Source organism: Macrotis lagotis, chromosome 1 (genome assembly GCF_037893015.1).
Source record: "Macrotis lagotis isolate mMagLag1 chromosome 1, bilby.v1.9.chrom.fasta, whole genome shotgun sequence".
Classification (NCBI taxonomy): Eukaryota; Metazoa; Chordata; class Mammalia; order Peramelemorphia; family Peramelidae; genus Macrotis; species Macrotis lagotis.
Genome location: NC_133658.1, coordinates 628,746,168 through 628,767,867, shown reverse-complemented (window position 1 = coordinate 628,767,867; position 21,700 = coordinate 628,746,168). Strand labels below are relative to the sequence as shown.

General features: G+C 33.0%; 1 protein-coding gene across 3 annotated transcripts in view; it reads left to right on the top strand.

The window, feature by feature from the left end:
• LRP1B (LDL receptor related protein 1B) overlaps window positions 1-21,700 on the top strand; it is a 2,479,914-nt gene that overhangs the window by 2,448,174 nt on the left and 10,040 nt on the right. For all 3 annotated transcript variants that reach the window (XM_074215080.1, XM_074215079.1, XM_074215078.1), the window contains one exon: window positions 16,383-16,459. In XM_074215080.1, the coding sequence (XP_074071181.1) occupies window positions 16,383-16,459 (77 nt within the window). The remainder of the gene's footprint in view (window positions 1-16,382; window positions 16,460-21,700) is intronic.

Genomic DNA, 21,700 nt, shown 5'->3' with positions numbered 1-21,700 from the left:
TGTCAAGTAAGAGGCCATGGTGAGGACTGAATAACATGCTGGACTCAGAACCATGAAAACATGCATTCAAGTCAAGTCTCTGACATTTACTAGCTGTGTGACTCTGGGCAAGTCATTTAACATCTCAGTGCTCTAATCAATTCTATAAGACTATAACTTACAAAAGAATATGACAATCTGCATAAATAAAGGAAATTAATCAGGTAGAGCTATTTATACCAAAAGAAATAAACAACCAAAAATAACAAAAACATTATCACTTATATGCCCCATCAAAGATACAAAATTATTTAATGTAAGAAACAGGATTTGGAATTTTTTTTAATCTTTGTGTATCATGATTTATATCCATATAATATCATTAGGAGAATAGCAATTTTATAAAGATGAACTTTTTTAATAGTGAAAAACTTGAATTATTGAAAGTGCTGTACAAATTTTCAAACACAGTTTAGGCTGATAAGTTATTAATAACTATTAACTACATATTCTCCTCTACAAAATCTTTATGCTAGTAGTATATGCATGTACTTAAAGTTTTCTTGATAAAAAGATAAAGGGGGGAGAAACAGACTTTTGCAGATATCTTAATAGCAAACTGCATTTTAACTTTCAGAAATTATAACTTTATATAGTGCTTTAAGTTTTAAATCATTATTCTTACAAAAACCTATTATGGCAAGTCAGTTGGATCATTCCCATTTTATACTTAAAAAACATAAGGCACACAAAGTCATTGCTTCTTTTCCAAGGTCACACAACCAATAAGTGTCATAGTTGGAAAATGAGCCTAGATCTTCTGGCTTAGTCCTGAATATTTTCCACTGCATTTTCATATTGCCTCTGAAGAGAGAGACCATAAGATTCTCCCCTACTTACTCTGAAGTTGTGTATGTGTATGTTTTATTGTTATTATTTTTAAAAACATCAGATCCTTCTGTAGAACAAAGAATAGCTTGAGCTCTCTCCTAGAACGGTTTCTTTCATGATTGTTAAGAACATGGAAAAGTCTTTGATTCATGCAACCACAAAGATAACTTTGTTCAGTGATCATTTGATAAGTGACTCAAGCAAGTTATAAAACAAGTGGACATATTTTCACTAAAGCCATTTGCTCCTGTATAAGAGGATTTCCAGTTCAGTGTTTGACTATGTATTATTTTGTTCATTCATTTAATAAACATTTATTAAGCACCAGATTGGTGCTGGTGATACAAAGGCAAAAATGAAATCATCTGGTCCTCAAGGAACTTAGATTTAATCAAAGAAAATATCATTAATGCATGCATGGAGAAGTATACTAGAACCAGATCCTCCTCGCCTAGATCTGATTGCTAAAAGTTTCAGTATGAGCATTTACAATTCTGAAATCATCAAATATTTCATATTAGGACTTGAATTTACTGTTTTGTTGATTGTATAGATAAGAAAGCTGTCAAGAAACTGTTAGCAATGCAGACTGAATGTACAAGTGTACTTCTGGCAAACCATTTATTAACATTTACCAGCATCTCCTTAAATGACTGATGGAATGAATGAAACAAACCACTAGGTGCCAGGTACTATAGGCTAGGTATTAGGTAGAGAAGTATAAATGGGAAACATCCTCTGCCTAGTAGTGTGGTAGTCAGGGATGACCAGATATAATGTACTAGTTGAATGTTTTCACTCATGTCACCAATCAAGATAGGTCATTCCTAAGTTTCTGAAACTAATTAGTTCTGAAACTAATAAATTCCTGGGCTATTTTTCTGGAGAGCTATTTCAAAGATCCTGTCCCAAATGGGGAGAAACATACCAGAGGTAAAGGAGATGACAAGCTCACCAGAGGACATGATTGGACTTATGGATGTACTTTATATGAGTGTAAAGGAAAATAGAAAACAATATACAAAGTAATATAAGGATTACCAGGCAAGAGAAAGCATCAAGATTTGTGTAAGAAGTGCCATTTAAAGGAAGATTCTAAGATGTGAAGCTAAAGAAGTCAGACATTCTAGGCATGTTCAAGAGCTTGAGCAAAGAGTTGGAAAATAGGGAATCAAGTACAAGGAAATGAGAGTGGGCCACTTTGGCTAGAATACAGAATTATTGCAAGAAAGTGATATCTAGGGGGCAGCTAGGTGGCGCAGGGGATAGAGCACCAACCTGGAAGTCAGGAGTACCAGAGTGCAAGTCTGGCCTCAGACACTTAATAATTGACTAGCTATGTGACCTTGGGCAAGTCACTTAACCCCATTACCTTAAATAAATAAAAAAAAATTTTAAAGAAAGCGATGTCTAATAGACCTGGAAAGATAAGTTGGAGGCAAAGTATAAAAAGTTTAAAAACCAAACAAAAGTCTGTTATTTTTATCCTAAAGACAACAAGAAAACACTGGGATTTTGAGCAAAGAAGTTACATGGTCAGACCTCAGGTCAGACCAAACTCAAGCATCTTACTATGAGACCTGACACTATTTCCCCTCACCCCACCACTCTCAAGGAACTTCCAATATAATAAATGGGATAAGACATGTTCATAAATAACTACAACGCCAAATAGAATAGAATAAATAAATTATAGCAATACAAGGCAGCTAAATGGATCACTGAATTGAGTGTAGACCTTGGGTTCAGGAAGAAATGAATTCAAATCTGGCCAACAGCTCCAGGATCCTTACCAAGAAATCCTATGGAGAGCATGACCCACAGAGGGTCAGACACAACTAGATGACTGAACAACAGCAATACAAAGTCCTATACAGGAGGGAGTGATTACTTTACAAAATCATAAAATTTCAGGGATAAAAAGAACTTCATTGGTCATCATTTCCAATTCATTCTTCTGCCTAGAGAATATCAAAGGAGGGATGATCAAATAAGCAGCATTTAAGATGGGGATTACAAGATTACAAGGGCGAGAAGAGAACATTCCAGGTATTGAGAACTATTAGAAAATATCTTCTAAGTCTTCACTTAAGCCAACTTCCCTGAGTTTGTACAAGATTTATTTTAACTGCTTGGAAAGGAATACCAATGTGAACAGCTAAGATGGATTTTTCATTGATTCAGGTTACTTGCTCAAATGTCTCCTGAAATCAAGTCCTAAGCATATTAGTAGGACAGTGTGACCTGCAACTGAACCTATAAACTGTATCTGGCCTAGACCATTGAACACTTTATTATAGTATTATGTTTTAAAAAAAGAAAAAAATGACTCCCAATCCAATTTTTGAGATATTGTTCTTTTTTTATATAAACACAAGATGTCTGCTAAACCACTGCCAGTTCTTCACTGTATGTTACTATAACAAAAAGAAAGAGAAAGAGAAAGAGAAGAAAGACAAAAAAAGGAGTGGAAAAGGGAGGGAGGGAGGGAGAGAAGGAAGGAGAGAAGAAAGGAAGCAAAATAAAAAAGAAATGGTAATTGACAAATTCACTTTAGAATCACTCAAAATTTATTTTTGGAAATACCAAAGCAATCTCATTATAATATAGTGCCTGGTTGAACACTATTTCCCAAAGGAAGATGAATTTTAGAGTTTAGCAGTATCAGGTGTATTTAAGCTACTTGAAAAATTCTTATTCAATCAATCAGTTATTTTGTCTCAATGTCACCAAATAATAAATTTGACTTTTTTGCATTTTTAATGAATTTTAACATCTAAATATTTAATTGACAGTTGTTTTACCATCCTATGTTCACAGCTTCCCCTCAGATTTGCTTTATAAGTATATATTTCTCTCTTACCACCTTGAGCTTTCATATTTTAACTATAGCTTCCAAAAGAAATAGCTTATTCACATATATCCTCTACATTACCTAACACCAGCTTTATTATTGCTTCTTTTCCATTTCAGTAGAATCATATCATGTTGAGTTAAACAAAAAATCACTTTTCTCTATTTTTCCTTGCCTTTCAAAACTGCTAATTGTAATAGTTCCTTGAGAAGACATATGATAAAATTATTCCATTACTACTAAGTTCATCAATTTATAAGCTTTAAAATATTATTTTGCTCAATCTTTTCACGGTTCAATGGTGCTCTCTGGGCAAGTGGACAACATAAACTATAAAAGTTTTACATTTGAATCTTTTAAAATTAAACTATTCAGCTACAACAAATATCATTTTGTTAATTTTTTGTAATGTGAAATATGTTTGTCTTATACTCCTGCTTATTCCTATTACATAGTATACATTTTTTAAAAAAATTATATCTTCTATTTTATTCCTCCTGGAACAGCCTTTTCTTATGAATTTACTCATGATTTTCTTTTATCAATAAAATTATTCTAATTAAATTATTTTCAACCTACTATTTTTATTGTCATTTTCCAAAAAATAAAGAGTTCTTAAACCAACTTTTTAATCAATTGCAAAGCATAGAAATTGAAATTCTCATCTCTGGAGATTGAAGTTCCTAATTGTTGACTTTGGGTAATATATAATATGAGGAATATATTTTCCAATTAGAGTACCATCAAGTCATATCATAAAGAATACATAGCAATGTAGTTCAAATCAGTCAGTTCAATTTATCAGGTATTTATTTACATCTATTATGTAACAGGACTCTAGAGACATAAAGGAACAAATTATTATAATATGGAAAAACAGGAGAAAGAGCAAGTGGTGAGAAAAAAGAAAGGAAGAATACAAAAATGGTTAGAAATTGGATTTTCTAGCATTTCTTTCAAATTCCTTTCCATTAAGAATGGAATATAATTGCTGTTCTCATTTATGTGTAATCAAGAGTCTATTAATATTTTCATAAATAAATAAAGGCAAAATCACCAAGTTGCCAGTGATGTCACCAAAAGAAATAATAAAAGTCAGTTTTGAAGGGAGAAAGGATGAGATCATTTTGAGCTATATCCATTGTAATATTTTCATGCTCTATTCATGAGGAGGTAGCTAGCAGATATTGAGAAATATGCAGCAAGAACTCTAGTCATTGTTGGAGGATGGAGATATAGATCTGCAAGTCATCTGCAGAGAAATGAGTCCCTGGGAATAGGAGATCAACAAAGGAGAAAGCTAAGAAACAAAGATAAACAAGATCAGTCAGCCCTGGGTAAATGTTCATGTTTAAAAAGTAAAACTAAGATAAGAACCAAAAAAAGACAAAGAAGGACTAGTTTTAGAGTGTGGGAAATAAAAGTCTAGTGAATATAGGGCTATGGAAACCAAAGGAGAAGATGTTTGTAAGGGAAAAGTGCTTAGTGGTAGGGACAAAAGCTGTATGGCAAGGAGTTTAAAGTGAATGACTGGTGAAGAACTGGAATCAATACAGTTCCTTCTAGAAGACTGACAATGAATGAGTAGTAGGATAGACTATGTGTAGGTAAGTAGACTAAGTTTAGATAGAATGTTATCCTTTTTATCTATGTTATTAATATAATCATTGAGTAATGTATCTTTTGCAAATGAATAGCATTTTCTTTCAAAAAAAATACCTCTCTTTATAAATCCAAAAAGAGAAAGTAGGGGCAGGGAAAGTCCCATCTTTGGGGACATATAAGGCACATACAATCATGTGGTCTGGTGCTGCCAAGGCAACCACACACTCAAAATTCAATAAATCTAGGAGCTTTTTGGGGGGGGGATGCACTAATTAAATGTTTGACCACAGCAGGTTAATTTTTAAGTTGATAATTTTGTATGCCCTGAGAATGATTTTATAAATATCCAAATGACCCTTAGAAGAAAAGAGGTCCCCCCATTCTAGAGGGAAGAGGTTTTGGGGGGCATTGGAGAAAAAAATCTAGGAAGAATCAGAATGTAACCTCAGGAAGAATAAGGCTATGAATTATGGAAACTCATATTTCATCATATTACCCTGGAAAGACTGCCTGAAGAGGAACATATCAAAGAACATTTGTAACATAATTGTGACAAAAGAGAATTGCTTCTGTATTTGCTAAGCAAGCATTTGATCATCTTTAGCTTTTTTTTTTCCATCTATAGGTATTTCTCTTTTCTGATTCTAAACTCTTCCTGCATTCTCAGCCATGGACCTCAGTATAATTTTGCCTGAACCTAATAGAATCTCAGTGCAGGAGTGCATTTAGAGTTCAGCTAATCTAACCTCTCATTCTATTGCAGGAATCTCTCTAGATCTCCAGGCTAGCCTCATGACCTCTTCTCAAAATACCTCTAATTATGTCTTATTGGAAAGAGATAGTACAGAATAAGGGAAGATCTCAGTTCAGATTTTACTTCTGACTAAGTAGCTTTGTGACCCTCTGCAGGTCTTTTAGTCTTTCTGTGGTTTAGTCATCTTCTTAAGACTTATCTGCTAAATCATAGATTAATTGCTATCTGTGTGGGTGGAGTTCTATAAGTTCATGAAATCACACAGTTGCATAAGTATAAACCCTCAGGAGAATGTTAGGTCCTCTAATATAGGACCTTTCTTTAGTTTTGATCCCATTGCCTTGAACATGATAAGTGATTCACAGATAAATAAATCAAGAGATTGTGGTCTAAAGACAATACAATTAAGTAGATTTGAAAAAAATGAAATGATGTTCTCAAAAAATTATTTAGAAAGGGAGGTCTTTGGGGTAGAACTATGAGACTACTTCTTTGACTCTGTTTTATTCAATATTTTTTTTCAATGACAGCTCAAAGACTTAACAGTTTTGTGTGTCATAGACCCCTCTCAGAGTCAGAAAAAGGCTATACATCCTCACTCAGAATAATAGTTTTTTAAATCACAGAATAAAATTTATATAGTATTTTAATGGAAACTATAATGGAATACAATTTTCAAACTTTATTTTTTCATGAGTTCTTGGGCCACAGGCTAAGAACCCCTGAGGATGAAAAAATAGATAGGGGGTAGACTAGTCAAAAGTCTAAATGGTATGAAGCGAAGAAAGAGAGTTAATATGTTAGATTACAGGCTTAGATGATGAGCCCAACCTAATAAGAATAAATTTAATTAGTATAAATTAAAGTTCATCACTTGGCTTCAGAAAATTAATTGCACAAGCATAGAATAGATGAAGAAAAGTTTTGGGGGCATTTTACTGGTATGCAAGATTAATATAATAGTGTAATAAGAATTCCGAAATAGAATGTGAACTTATGCAACATGAAAGAAATATAGAGTTCAGAATTAGAAAAGTTATATCCATCTTGTCTTCTACCAGAACTGAATTATAACCAAAATATTGGATTCCATTTTCTGAGCTATCGTATTTAGAAAGATATTGAAATATTAAGAGTGTATCTGAAGGACAGTAACTAGTGTAGAGAGCTTGAAACCATGCCATATGAGGCTACCTTGAAGAAACTGGGATATACTTAACACGGAGAAGAGAAAATTCTGGGATATTTGGGGGACTGTCATGTGTAAAGAGATTTATTTCCAGACTTATTTGGTCTGGAAATGCAGAAGTGATGAGATAAAAATTGTAGAGAGGGAGGCGACTAGGTGGAGCAGTGGATAGAGCACAGGCCCTGGAGTCAGGAGTACCTGGGTTCAAATCCGGTCTTAGACACTTAATTATTACCTAGCTGTGTGGCCTTGGGCAAGCCACTTAATCCCATTTGCTTTGCAAAAACCTTAAAAAAATTATAGAGAGGCAATTTAAGGAACAAATTTCTATCTGTGCTATACAAAAGAAGATTGAGGTCCTTAGAAAAAGCCTGGATGACCATTTGATGGCAATATTGTAGAAATGATTACTATTCAGTATATTTGGATTAATTGACCTCTGAAGTATCTCCTGACTCTAAAATTTTATGATCATTATGAAATATTTTTGAGAGCCTAACTTTTTTGAATCTTTTTTATTTTTAATTTGAGGTAATGGGGTTAAGTGACTTGCCCATGATCACACAGCTAGGCAATTATTAATGGTTTGAAGCCAACTTTGAACTCAGGTCCTCCTGACTCCTGGGCCAGTGCTCTATCCACTGTACTACCTAGCTACCCCAATTTTTTGAATCTTTGTCCTAAATACTGTATAGAATAAGTTGCTTAAGTCACAACTCCTATCTTCCAGAAAATTACAATTAAGATGAGGAGGGAAGATTAAAAAAATTGCAAAGAATTAAAAAAAAGTACCAAGTGAGAATAAAAGATAAAACACTACAGGGTGGTTTAAACTTATTCTTTGAGAGATAATAAAATGAATATATAACTTTTAAAAAGTTCAAATGAAAAGTGGAAGATCGATTATTTGTCATTGTGAGAAACTAGAATGTCTTTAAAAAATTTAAAACAAAACTAACATCAAGAAAAATATTATAACCATTTACTGTAAGCAACAGAGGCAATCTGCTAAGTTGGGTGAACTAGATGTCTGATCTTGAATGATAATTGGATGATATTGGATAGCAGATAACTCCCACTAGCATTCAAACATTCATTCATTCATTCATTCATTCATTCATCTAGTCATTCAGTGAATATTGAGAGCCTAAAGGTAGTTCACTCTAATGCTGAGAAAGTATAATTTGGTCACAGAAAGGCATGGATCTAAGAGCTAAATGTAAAAGATCCAGTTCAGATCTCAGGAGCAAATCTTCAGAATAGCAGATGGCAAGATGGGTGGGGAGAGATTAGGGTGAAGCAAAAAGTAATGGGAAACCTATAATATGAAGATATGTGTTGAGTGAAGCCCTGAAACTCCCTTCTGTGTCTGTAGATAGGCTAGGATTGATGTAACTTTTTCTAATACTGAATTATTCTTGATTAATATAGTTGCAAAACAATCAGAAGTTAAAAGGGAATTCTTAGTTTTTATTTTTTAAAAGAGATCCAACTTAGCTTGAATTTTACTGAATTTTTTCAGATTGATATGACTTAGGGATAAAGAATGGAATAATTTATAAAATGTAGAAAGGTTATAAAAAATAAAAGTGCCTTGTTCCAAAAATGGTGGGATTTAGTTAATTAATACACATAAACTAAACAAATTCTCTTTATAGTTCAATTTTAACTTTCAGTTCTCTCCAAAGCAGTCTCTTTTTTGAAAATTTTGCTTCCTGACTCTTGTGCACCACATGTAATAAAGCTTGTTCATCTTCATCAAATGAGATTTCTGGAGTACTGAGGGGATGTGTGGCATCAAGAGAGAAGCCTTTCAAGACTTCTCTAATACTGAGTACCATCAATTTTCATGTGTGAACAAAGGAAAGGGTATATTAAAAGATTTTTCTTCCTCAATAACTTTGCCATCATGGTTAATAAGGGCAGCACAAAACACATTGAGTAGGAGCAATTTAATTTCAAGCTGCCTTGCAGTTCACCTTTAGATTTCATTTTGTCCAGAAAAGTTCCATGACCTTTACATTGTATAAAAAGAGAAACAGATATTCATCTCATTATTTTGTTTTAAAGATAGCTCTGATTAGTTGTAAGGGTTGCCCTGAGATGTGAGCCCAGTGAGGAGACCCCAGGCCTGGGGACCACATTTTTCATGACATTGATAGAGAGATACATTGTCCTTAGCATAAGGGTTTTTTTTTTATGTCTTAATCTAAACTTGTCTGATATTTTTATCTTTCAGCCTGGTCACTTGAGAACATGAGAACATGACTTTGTTCCCTATATAGCTTGATTCCCTGTGTTCAAAATTCCCCTGTACCATATCTTTGATCAACAGCCACCCCACCCACTACTTTTGCTGTTGCTATTTTTTCTTTTACATTAGGGCCTGAACCCCTCTTCCTTCCTTTCTTGCCTTCTGTGAATCCATCAGTGAAACTGCTTATTTTTGTCCCACTTGTTTACTCAAAAGAAAAGAAATAAACATTTATTTCATGAATAATGCAGTGCCATAAATTAGATTCTTTAGGGAAGTTAGAGGTCATCAACTCAGCTCATCAACTCAACCAATGGACTCAAAAATTTTACATTTGAAGAAAACAAAACCTAGGGAAGAGAAAAGATTTATCCAAGATAAGAATCCAACCTTCTGACCCCATGCTCTTTCCACTACTCTATCCTGATCACTACAGACTGGGATTTAGTCAACTTTATTTAACTTAAGCTATCTTGGATTTCTCAATTGAGCCAGAGTGTCCTGCTTTTCTTTAACCCCTAGAACTGATTTTGAATCTTTCCAATTCTAACTTAGATCGTTATTGTATAGCCTTGTGCAAATCATCTGAGCAATCTGGGCCTCAATTTTCTCACAAATAGAATGTAAACTCAACGAAGTTGTAGCTTTCAGTTCCAGGTCTGTGGTCTTCTGATGATATTGGTCATGGGTGAACAAAAGTCATTGGCCATTCTACAGCTCCTGAATGTTATTTATAGAGAATATAGATTGCTGGTGAGTTTTTGGCTGTGAACTTACCTTGCTATTTAGCCATTATCTAAATAATAATCCAACCACCCAATCTCACTACACACACACACACACACACACACACACACACACACACACACAGTCTCCAACCCATAGCAAACCAAAGTGGAGAAGAAACTATTATTAAATCCTATTATAATTAAATTAAAAATTTTATAATCTTATTACAGTTTTCCCCTCAATCTCAAGAAAATGAATTTGTCAATCTTTCACCTAAGTCACCTCGAAGGTTCATAGAAGTTACTACTTTGTTCATAAAAGGTTTATCTAGGTGAAAAGATTCTCTGAAGCCATATTTGAACTCAGGTCTTCCTGTGCTCTTATCTACTGTACCACCTAGATGCCCCACCTTTTTATACTCTTAAAACTTATTTAGGATCTCAAAGAACTTTTGTTATGTGAACTATAGCTATTGATATTTATCATAATTTAAATTTAGCAAAACAAATTTTTAAATTTATCCTGATAAAATAGCAATATAAACATTTTAAATGATGAAAATTGATAATTCTTTTGAAAAATACTATATCTACTTTTACAAAAACAAAATTGATAAGTGGTATTGTTTTGCAAATCTGCTTCTGAATTCTATTTCTTGCAATTCATTATGCAATTTTTGTTGAAATATATGAATAAAAGCTGATCTCATATAGGTATGTAGTTGGAAAGAGGAGGAGAATTTTAATAGCTTAATATCTTAGCATTATTATAAAATTAGCTTTGACTTCAAAGGCTCCTATAAGAATTGAAAGAACTGCCAGAGATCTATGAATCCCATTTTGAGAAACACTTATCTAAAGCCAATTTTCAAGAAATGAAAGGTAATCTTCATTCAATGATGAATACTACTTTTAGATTTTATTGATCTTCACTAATTCTTCTGATTTCCTAGCTCATAAACCAACCAGACCTTTACTTTAGCAATACATTTAGTATGACTTTTATCTCTTTACAAACTATGGCACTGCATCCTATGTATCTGGAATATTCATCTAACCTCTTTTTTTACCTGTTTTTTCCCCCAATGGTAAATGAAATGGTTAGGCCAGATATTAATATTTGTTATTTAAATAGATATTCAAAGTATGAAAAGTATTTATAGGCATTTATCTCATGTGAGCCTCACAAAATCCCCTTGAGGAGATTGCTGTTATTATTATTCTCCTCTTACATATACTACAAGTAAGGTCCAAAGATCCTAAGTGACTTTTCTAGGGTCATACAAAAAGTATCAGGGGTGTGTTTTGAATCCAGGTGTACTTGACTTCAAGTATACAAACTGCTGGTCACCTTATACCTAGTTTTAAATTTGTGATCCTATCAATATCAAATAGATGATATTTACATACTGTTGAAAGTTCTCAAAGTATTCGATGTCAATATTATATATCAATAAATACCATAATTTAAGTTGCACAGTGGTTTCACACTGGGCCTGGAATCAGAAAGACCAGAATTAAAATCTAACCTCAGATAATAACTGTGACTGGACAAATCAAATAACCTCGATTTGCCTCAGTTGCCAGTTTCTTCATGCCAATAAAATAAAGATAACAATCCTGCCTACCTCCTAGAGACAATTGTAATGAGCTTAGCATAGTGACTAGGAACTAGTAAGTGATATAAATGTTGACTATTCATAGTTGTAATCATTATGTCACCATCATCATTATCATGATCATCATCATCATCATCATCTTCCCATTGGAGTCTCACAAACCTGGTTGACTGACTTTAAAAGTATTATTATTTCCATTGTTTAGCTTGGGAAACTGGACTACAGTTTCAGGAGCAGAATTCAAATCTAAATCTTTTTCACTTGAAGTCTAATACTCTCCCTACTATGTTAATGTTATGTTCATAATTCTGGAAATTGGGGATATTTCTCTTATTTATCCCTAGAATAGACTTTTCTTGCCTCTACTTTCTTTTATTCTAGTCTCAATCAATGATTTCATTTCAGTATAAAGGTCCAGGAAATGCTATCATCTAACTAAACTGTCCACTAAGGCACATCTATAATGCACAATTCATCTTCAACTTTAAATCTTTGACTTGACTATAATCCTATATATATTATATGTCTTTGACAGTAATTGAACCCATCTTCTTGAAGATAAAATGGCCTTTTGGCCTCCATTACATGCTACCTTTCATTGAATACTTCCTTAAAAGTAATATTTATCTTTTCTTTACATTAGATCCTTGGATTGTAGTTCTAGAAGTAGAAGAAAATTTTAAAAAGCATTTAATCCAAACTCCTCATTTTACAGAAGGGGGCAACCAAGGCCCAGAATTAGTGACCATGAAAGAAAATAAGAATTTATTTCATTGAGGTCTAAAAAGTTAGAATTTGAAAAACTCTTAAAAGAGATAGAATAGAAATGAAGGACATTTTAGGCCCAGGGAATATCTTTGGCAAAAAAAGAAATTAGCTGAAAGATGATTGCAACACTGGGGAAAAATGGTTAGAATTATTTGAATGAAAGAATAAAGAATAATACAATCAGTATTTAAAGAATACTTATTGTGTGCATGTCACTCTAGGGAATATTATTTATAAAATTGAGTTAGTCTTTTGCCAAAAGAAGCTTACAACCTATGTGAAGGGACCAAATACTTGAGGTATCTCTACTCAGATATCTAGAACATAAACTTTTGTTGTTCATTCATTTTGTGACTGCCTCTTCATGATCCCATTTGAGATCTTCTTGGCAAAGATGCTATAATGGTTTGCCATTTCCTTCTCCAGATCATTTTATAAATGAGGAAACTGAGGCAAACTGGGTTACATTATTTGCTCAGGGTGACAGATCTAATATACATCTGAGGGGAGATTTGAACTTAGGAGATGAGTCTTCCTGACTACAGGACTGGTACTTTTTTCCTAGCTTTCCCACCTAGGTGTGGTAAAAGAAATGAAAGATATCCATAAAGCATATTTTCAGAATTAAAGAAAAAAGGCAAAGACAGAGAGTCAGAGACAAGAAATGAAGAAAACAGGAAAGGGAAGGAAGGAAGGAAGGAAGGAAGGAAGGAAGGAAGGAAGGAAGGAAGGAAGGAAGGAAGGGAGGGAGGGAGGGAGGGAGGGAGGGAGGGAAGAAGGAATGAAGGAATTTGAAAAGGTAGTCAACATGACTTTTATTGCCATGAAGAACTGACTCCATGATTGGAAACAACAACAAACCAGATGGTTGAATACAATGAGTGGAAAATGACCAGGAGGAATTTGGTTAAAGGGAAAGCTACAAAAGAGGTAGTTTTGAATTGAAAAAAGCATTTATCTGTGCACTAAATGGAAACATTTGAAGGAATGTACAAATTTTCCCATCATAAGATAGTCTAACATTAATGAATTTTATCTTTGTAGTCTATAAAGTCTATTAAGATTTATGAGTTTCTATAAAGATGGTGGATAAATTCAGTCTTTCATCTGACATCAGGAGAACTTGTGGAGCAGAAAGTTCCATGAGTAGCACTTTTGTAAGGCAGGAAACAATATTTGATTTAATATCTCAGAAGAGATTATTTTTTAATGGAACATATTCAGAACAGAGGACCTTATCTTATTCTTCATACCTTATTCAGTCTTAGAACCATAAAGCATCATGTTATATGGAGGATGTAAAAGCTTGCAAGATTATCGGTTGATTAAAATGCATCTACACATGCATTATACACATAAACATTTATACATGTATGCATATATGTGCTATATATTTGTGTATCTAGTTACCAATCTAATATAATTTCTAAGAGTTATTTCCAGTTTTTAATAATTAAAATATTCCCTGTGGAGAAAAACTAAATAAAAAGTTTTCTTGAAATCTGTTAGTAGGAGAGTATCACAACTACTAATATGTTGGTCTTTTAGCTTTAGAAATTTAACCAAGATACTTAAAAATGCAAAATTTATACTCACAATCAGTCCACAGGTTGAAATATATATCACTCAGGCAATGCCCTCTTAAAGAAAATGTCTTTCTGCATATTTTTAGCTGTATAGACATATTTTTAAAACCCTTCCAATGTACTTTAGTATGATGGGCCATGGCACAGCATAAGCTGCTCAAGTTAGTCTTTAATCTTCCAATTTACTGAACAATTCCACTTCATATCTATCATACAAGAGTAGCATAGTAATGAGAATAGAAGTTTCTCATCTGTGGGGTGATATGTGCCTGAATCCATTTGCCTTTTATGAGATATACTCCAATATGAATTTTGTTGCATGGAATGAAATCTTTAAAGAACTAGTTCTAAATAGATAAATAATGCAAGATACATCAGAAAAAAAAAGTGAGTGAGAGAGAGAGATATTCCCTAAATGATTCAACACAGAGGCATAATTTCCAAGATTCAGGAAAATTGTCTCAATTTTCTGGTGTTATTTGTCTATAGCTTATGTCTATATAAGCAATAAGAAGTAGGGAATTGAATTAATTTCCCCTCATCATTTAGTTTTAGAACCCATTATTGAGGTAATTACAAATTTTTAAAAAATAGTCCTAAGAAGTTATTTTAATCAAATGCTCTGAAATTAACTGATTTCACCATGTCATTTTGTGACTATAGACAGCTATAGACAACTAACTTTACTACATGTTCTTTTTTTTCTTAAACTGAATTACATATATTGACTGAATTTTTTTTATGGGAATTCCACCTAAAATGAGGGGAAAGGGGCAAGTTGAGATAAGGAATGAGATAATGCATTCATTACTGATTGAACTCCCAGTATGAATAACAATATTAATTTCATTTAAATCATTCTTCATACTCATAGTTTTATAGTTATCATTATTAATAAAATAACCCTATTTTAATCAGCCCTATTATTGTCAGCTATGTTGAAATGTTTTTCTTATAAAAATTAATCTTTTATTTTAATTTGTCAAAATCAATTATTTTATAAAATGTACTCATGTTTTGAGGAAAATTATAACTCAGTTTACTTTAAATTGCACAGGATTTAAATTCACTTTGTGTACATTTAGAATGATAGAAAGATGGATTAAAAAAAGATTATAATTAATTTTTGGCTGACCTAGTCATCATGGTCCATTCATATAGTAACAGAATAGAGAGACCTGGAATTGGTAAATACTCTTATTGACCTTGAATGTGATAGTTGGAATGATTCTAAGAATTATATAAAGTATATAAAGTATAAAGACAGATCTTGATATGGGAGATGGTTAAATGATAACCTTGGTAAGAAATGAAGCCAATTGAATAGAACCTCTAGTAAAAGCAGTTTCCCTCTGACATATATCCACATCAATATTATATTTATCAATAGGCATTATTCCTGATGAGAAAGATCCTCTTCCAACATTCTTTTGATTTTGATGCTGACAAAGAATTCTTCAGTTACTGGGCCAAAAAAATAAATCACTTTTGATCTGTTATCTCTGCTAATTTCATTCATTTCTAAAACTATTGCTAAAATTCACAAGAAGAATTCCCAAATGCTTGCACATAAGCTAAACATACTTTCCTGATGCTGGACCACAAGCAGAGATTTTAGGGATGGGAGAGTATTACGACACCTTCCCTGTCCAAAAGACTGCAAAAAAGTACAAAGCTCCATCTTCAAGAATCACCATTTGCTAAGTATGCTTTAGTCTTATAAGGCATAATTGCCCTCTTCCTTGAAGGGGAAAAAGATCAAAGAATCACTTTAGGAACTATAACTTGTAAAGTGAAATGTTAAATTTAACCTATCAGGTGTACCCATAATATTCAAATCAGTGTTACTTTATACATTTTTCCCCTTTTGCCAAATTCCTGCAGTTTTATGACTTGTTAAAAACTTGAAATCTTAAAATAATTTATAACAAATTTATGATTATAAATCATGAGGTGTATCTTTTTTAAAAGTGTTTAAACCAGGACATTCAATTCAAAAAACTTCTCAGCATGCTGACAATATATAGGAAGCTTCAGAGGATGTCGCCTTATAAAACTTAGGACTTAAGTTTGTTCAGTGGTTGTCTTTTTATTTAGAACTTTGAGTTCGATGTCAGACTCCACTAATTTTACTTTCTTCATTGGATCATTTCAGATGTTCTGCCAACTGGTCAGGCACCCAGTGTGAAAGACCAGCTCCAAAAAGCAGCAAGTCTGATCACATCAGTACAAGTAAGTGTTTAAGATAAATCCCCTCAATTGCCTGTAAATCATAAAAACCAGGGTTTGGTTTTTTTTTTTTTTGGATACCTTTATTGAAGGAGATGAGACAGAGGAAACAGTCATTTCTGGGGCATTTGAAGGGGTCTACTGCAGGCCAGGTGTTTTTGAAATGCAGCATACTTAGCTCTCCCTCATGATTTGATTCATCACAAGAATGTCCCTTTAAGCGGTTATATTTCACTTTGAGCTATGGCAGGTGGCAAACTGCTGACTTTTGCAAGCCCAGCATAAGCTTTTCTTGGGAAATGTATGTTAGGTTACAAATGCTGTGAATATCATGACATGATGTGAAAAGATCACCAGGGAGCGGGAGGAAAGTCATATTTTATAATTAAAGCAAACTGCTTTGCCTCCTCCCCCATTCCAAACATACATCTTGAAGTGTTGTGGAGAATGCTTTCTCATTTGATTAATCCCAAAGAGAAAAAAATTAACATCCATTTGCTCATAAAGCCTATGGTTGATTTGTAGTTTAATCATTTTTAAGGTGTCAATTTTGAAGAGCAATTAAAATATGTTCAGCTTTCTAAGAGCTTTTGTGTAAAGCTTTAGTCCTAGGATAAGCATGATTGTCTTCCAGATAACACCTAAGACTGAAATTTAACTGTGTAACCATTTTTTCCTTTGTCAATTTAAAATGTTTCATAGAAGTTTCCAAAAATAAAGTATCCTGAAATAAAGTTTTCCAAACCACATGTCAGCAATTTGGAATATGAAATGAAAGCTTAGGAATGTAAAGACAGTTAAATAAGAAAACAATAAATTTTCATTAAAATATTCAGAAGTGACAGATTATGGACACACACACACACACACACATATATATATATATGTATATCTATATATATACACACACATTTCAGGCTATTATAACTTTAAGCTATTAAAGCTCTATATAATATATTATAGAATGAAATGCAAACCACTACAGTATATCTACAAGAAAACCCCAAATGGAATCACAGAGAGTTGGATACAACTGAAAACTATTGGACACCGCACACATATTTGTGTATGTATTCATGTATACATGTATCTGTATACACACATATGTAGAGAGAGTCCCTAATTGATTGGATACTTGTAAATGACCAGTCACACCCTGCCCTAGTCCTTCCTGATAGAATCCCAGGTTTGATTCCTTGATAATCAGAACTGAACAAAGGAAAGAAACTATGAAAAAAATAGAAATAAATGAGGAAGGCATGAATACTAATTGAAGACTTTCAGGCATGGTCTTATTACTGCCTAAGAATTCTTTTGTGGTTTTCCCCCACCCCAACCCCACACAATGTTCACAATTTTTCAGTTTTCTATAGTGCATGAAGGGCAACATTTTATAGAATTTGCATGGAGTTGAGGGTAGAGACATAGTTAAACATCCTTCAAAAAAATAAAAAATAAACCCGCCTCTGGGACTGTTAAGGATCTATCATACATTCACACTTAAGTATAAATAAGTATCTTAAAATATGAAGAAATCCAAGTGTGGTATAAGCATAATGGATAGCTTTGGAGATGATGTACAGAAGGAGACTATTAAGATGATAAAACAAACAAAGGAACAATCCTTTGAATAACCTATATGAAATGTCTTTCTGCCTTTCAATTCCTTTCACAGATGGATTTAATTAACAGGATCATAGACCAAGAACTAGAAGTTACTTAAGATGCCATTTCATCTTATCTTTAAATATGAGAACAATGAGGTTCAGAGAGGATAAATGAGATTTCAAAGGTCACAAAACTGGTATCTGTTAAAGAATTTGCCCAAGGCTTCCAAGTCCAGCTCTTTATCTACTACACTTCCTTAATAGCAGCTTTCTACCCAGGCCTGTCATCTCCTCATCAATCACATTTTGCTAATTCCCACTTTACCTTCTTGACTTTTGTTTTCTTCCTATCCAGTTTTCTCCCCTCCCTCTATTACCTTCTACTTGTTCAAATCTTAATCACAGTCCTTCCAGAAAGCCTTTCCTGGATAACTTCAGCTTTCACTAACCTCTACTATGAACAACTACAAAAGGAAATGCATTATACATTTAACTTATGAAGAGGGACTCAGTGTGTGGCTTAAAAGGCTGGAATAGATAAGTCTTGAGCATCAACTCCTCCAACCCTTTTCCAATCATTCCTAGAGGCTAAGAACAACTGGCCACTCTGTTCTTCTAAAACAAAGTCTCTTAGGACTCTGTTGTAATCCTATTTTGTTTTATAGTAAGACTAGAAGATGAAACAGTTCTGTGCCATGAAGGCCCTCTCAATAGAATCAAAATAGGTGTGAATTCCTTTCAAGACTATTCCAACACCCGCCCCCCCCCCCAGTTATAAGCTTTCCTTTCACATAAGTTTTTAGAGGTGCATTTTTCCATCTCCTAATCAATAGCTTGACTGGGCATAGTGAAAAATACAATTTCTATTCAATAGTTTCCATACTAACCACTCTGATTCAGCTGTATACATATATATATATATATAATATATATATATATATAATATATATAATATATATATATATATATATATACTATCTTCTTTTAATGAAACACTAACCCCATTCCAGCTTCAACTGTTACTGCTACACTATAATTTATGAGCAATTTAATTAATTTTCAAGGGTGATTTTTACTATTTGAAATTATCAACATATAATCTGACTTTAAAACTTAACCCTATATAAAATGTGACTCAATGAGTTATGAATCACAGTATTTATTGCAAATTATTTGGGGACAACTGTGGTGTAGTAACAAAAGGAGTTGGATTTTTCTAAGGTCCTAAATTCAAATCCTACTTCTCCTACTTACTACCCTTGTGATTCTGAGAGTTGCTCCTCTTTTTTTAAGATTTTATTTATTTTGAGTTTTACAATTTTTCCCCTAATCTTACTTCCCTCCCTCCACCCCCCACAGAACGTCATTTGCCAGTCTTTACATTATTTCCATGGTATACATTGATCCAAATTGAATGTGATGAGAGAAAAATCATATCCTTAAAGAGGAAACATAAAGTAAAAGAGATAGCAAGATCAGACAATAAGATAACAGTTTTTATTTTCTAAATTAAAAGTAATAGTACTTGATCTTTGCTCAAACTTCACAGTTCTTTCTCTGGATATAGATGGTATTCTCCATCGCAGACAGCCCAAAATTGACCCTGATTGTTGCACTGATGGAACAAGCAAGTCCATCAAGGTTGAACATCACCCTCATGTTGCTGTTAGGGTGTACAATGTTTTTCTGGTTCTGCTGACCTTGCTAAGCATAAGTTCATGAAATCCCTCCAGGCTTCCCTGAATTCCTACCCCTCCTGGTTTCTAATAGAACAATAGTGTTCCATGACATATATAAATCACAATTTGCTAAGCCATTCCCCAATTGAAGGACATTTACTTGATTTCCAATTCTTTGCCACCACAAACAGGGATGCTATGAATATTTTTGTACAAGTGATGTTTTTGCCCTTTTTTCATCATTTTAGAGTTGCTTCTAATCATTGGTTACTTATCAGTAAACCAAGAAATTTATTTGTGTGTTTTCTAAGATCCCTTCCCAGCTTTAAATTTTATCTTCCTTTGTATTTGCCATAATCTTTTATTAAATTTGAGCAGTAAGTATTGTTATCATATTTTGTTTTGAAGGAAGATGCAGATTATATTGACTTGATAATTAAGGCATATCCAATTCTGTTCAAGAAACATTTACTGATTAATTTTTTATGTAAAAGCTCTTGTGTAAGTCAATCTGGCTTCAAGAAGCTTATACTCTACTATTAGTCAACCTAGTTCTTTCCTTTCAGTGCCAAGGATTACAATAATACATCCATGCAGCTTGGGGGGGGGGGTCTTTTACATCCCCTCTTGAGAGAGAATATTATCCCCAAACTGACAGTCACATGGCTATGCTAGTTAATTACAGAATGGGCCTGTAAAAAAAAAAATAGGCTTACTACTAAAAATCTGTCACTGTCACAGAAATTTAGAAAGTAATTTTTATAATTTGAAACAGTTTTGTTTCTTTTTTTTTAGTAAATAGCTGCTTTTTTGATTTTGACAATATTTATAGAAGCTGTTTCTTTCTCTACTGCACTAAACATCACTGAAGTTATCTTGACTAGTTAGGTCACCATTGAATATTCTTGATTCGTAAATACTGTGTTTCAAAACAGGGGATTAAACCTAACATGAGGGGAAGTGAAGGAGAATCCTTTGTTTTCTAGTATAAATAAGTAACAGCTTCTCAACAAATAAGAATGACAGTTATTATATAATGTAGTTGAATTCTAAGTAGCTTCCTAAATACTTTATATTAGTGTCTAAAGGAAAAATATGTTACTCATAACTAGTATTGTTATTTTAGTGGAAAAAGTGACAAAGTAAGGATATTTATAAGTTTGAAAATCAATCAACTGAATTCATGGTTTATGAAGTAACCAAGCTGTTCATTGGTATTTAAAATCTATGAACAAATGTCAATTACTATTCTACTTGCCAAATTCTGTCCCATCATTAATTACTAATACATTGCAATTTCCAAAAAACTTAACTTTCTCAAAAACAAGTCATTAGTATATTACACATATTATATTAGCAAGTTCTTTTCCTTTCTATAATATGATTAAAGTATAATAATATAAAATATGTAAGTCTTATCATTTTAGGAACTAAGCAAAGAAAATATATAATATTTCTTGTAATACAAAAGACTCTTTTGAGAGGAAATTAGAGTAGATGGATATTGTGTTGTTGCTGTTGCTGCTGCTTCTTTGTGGGGAAGGTTCATGGAATATTAATCCCTTGTACACAGATTACCTGATCATTGAGGGGATCACTGACATCCCTGGACAATTTCTCAAAAATAAAGGAGTCAAATCTTATCTTCCTAATTTCTGGCCCCAATTTTTCTTCCATCTTTAGCTCTTCTCCAAGATACATATATTAGTGTCATTTCATGATAGACTTAGAACTGAAGATCTCAAAGATTATCTAGTTTCCTTCCTTCATTTTACAATTGAAGAAATTGAATCTCATAAAGATTAAGTGACTTACTCAGTGATAGAAAGATAATACATAGCAGAATTAGAATCCATATCCATTTTCTAACTATCAATATATCCAGGCTACCTACCCAAAACACTGCCCAGTTAGACATTTTATTTATTTATTTATTTAGACATTTTCTATTTTCCAGA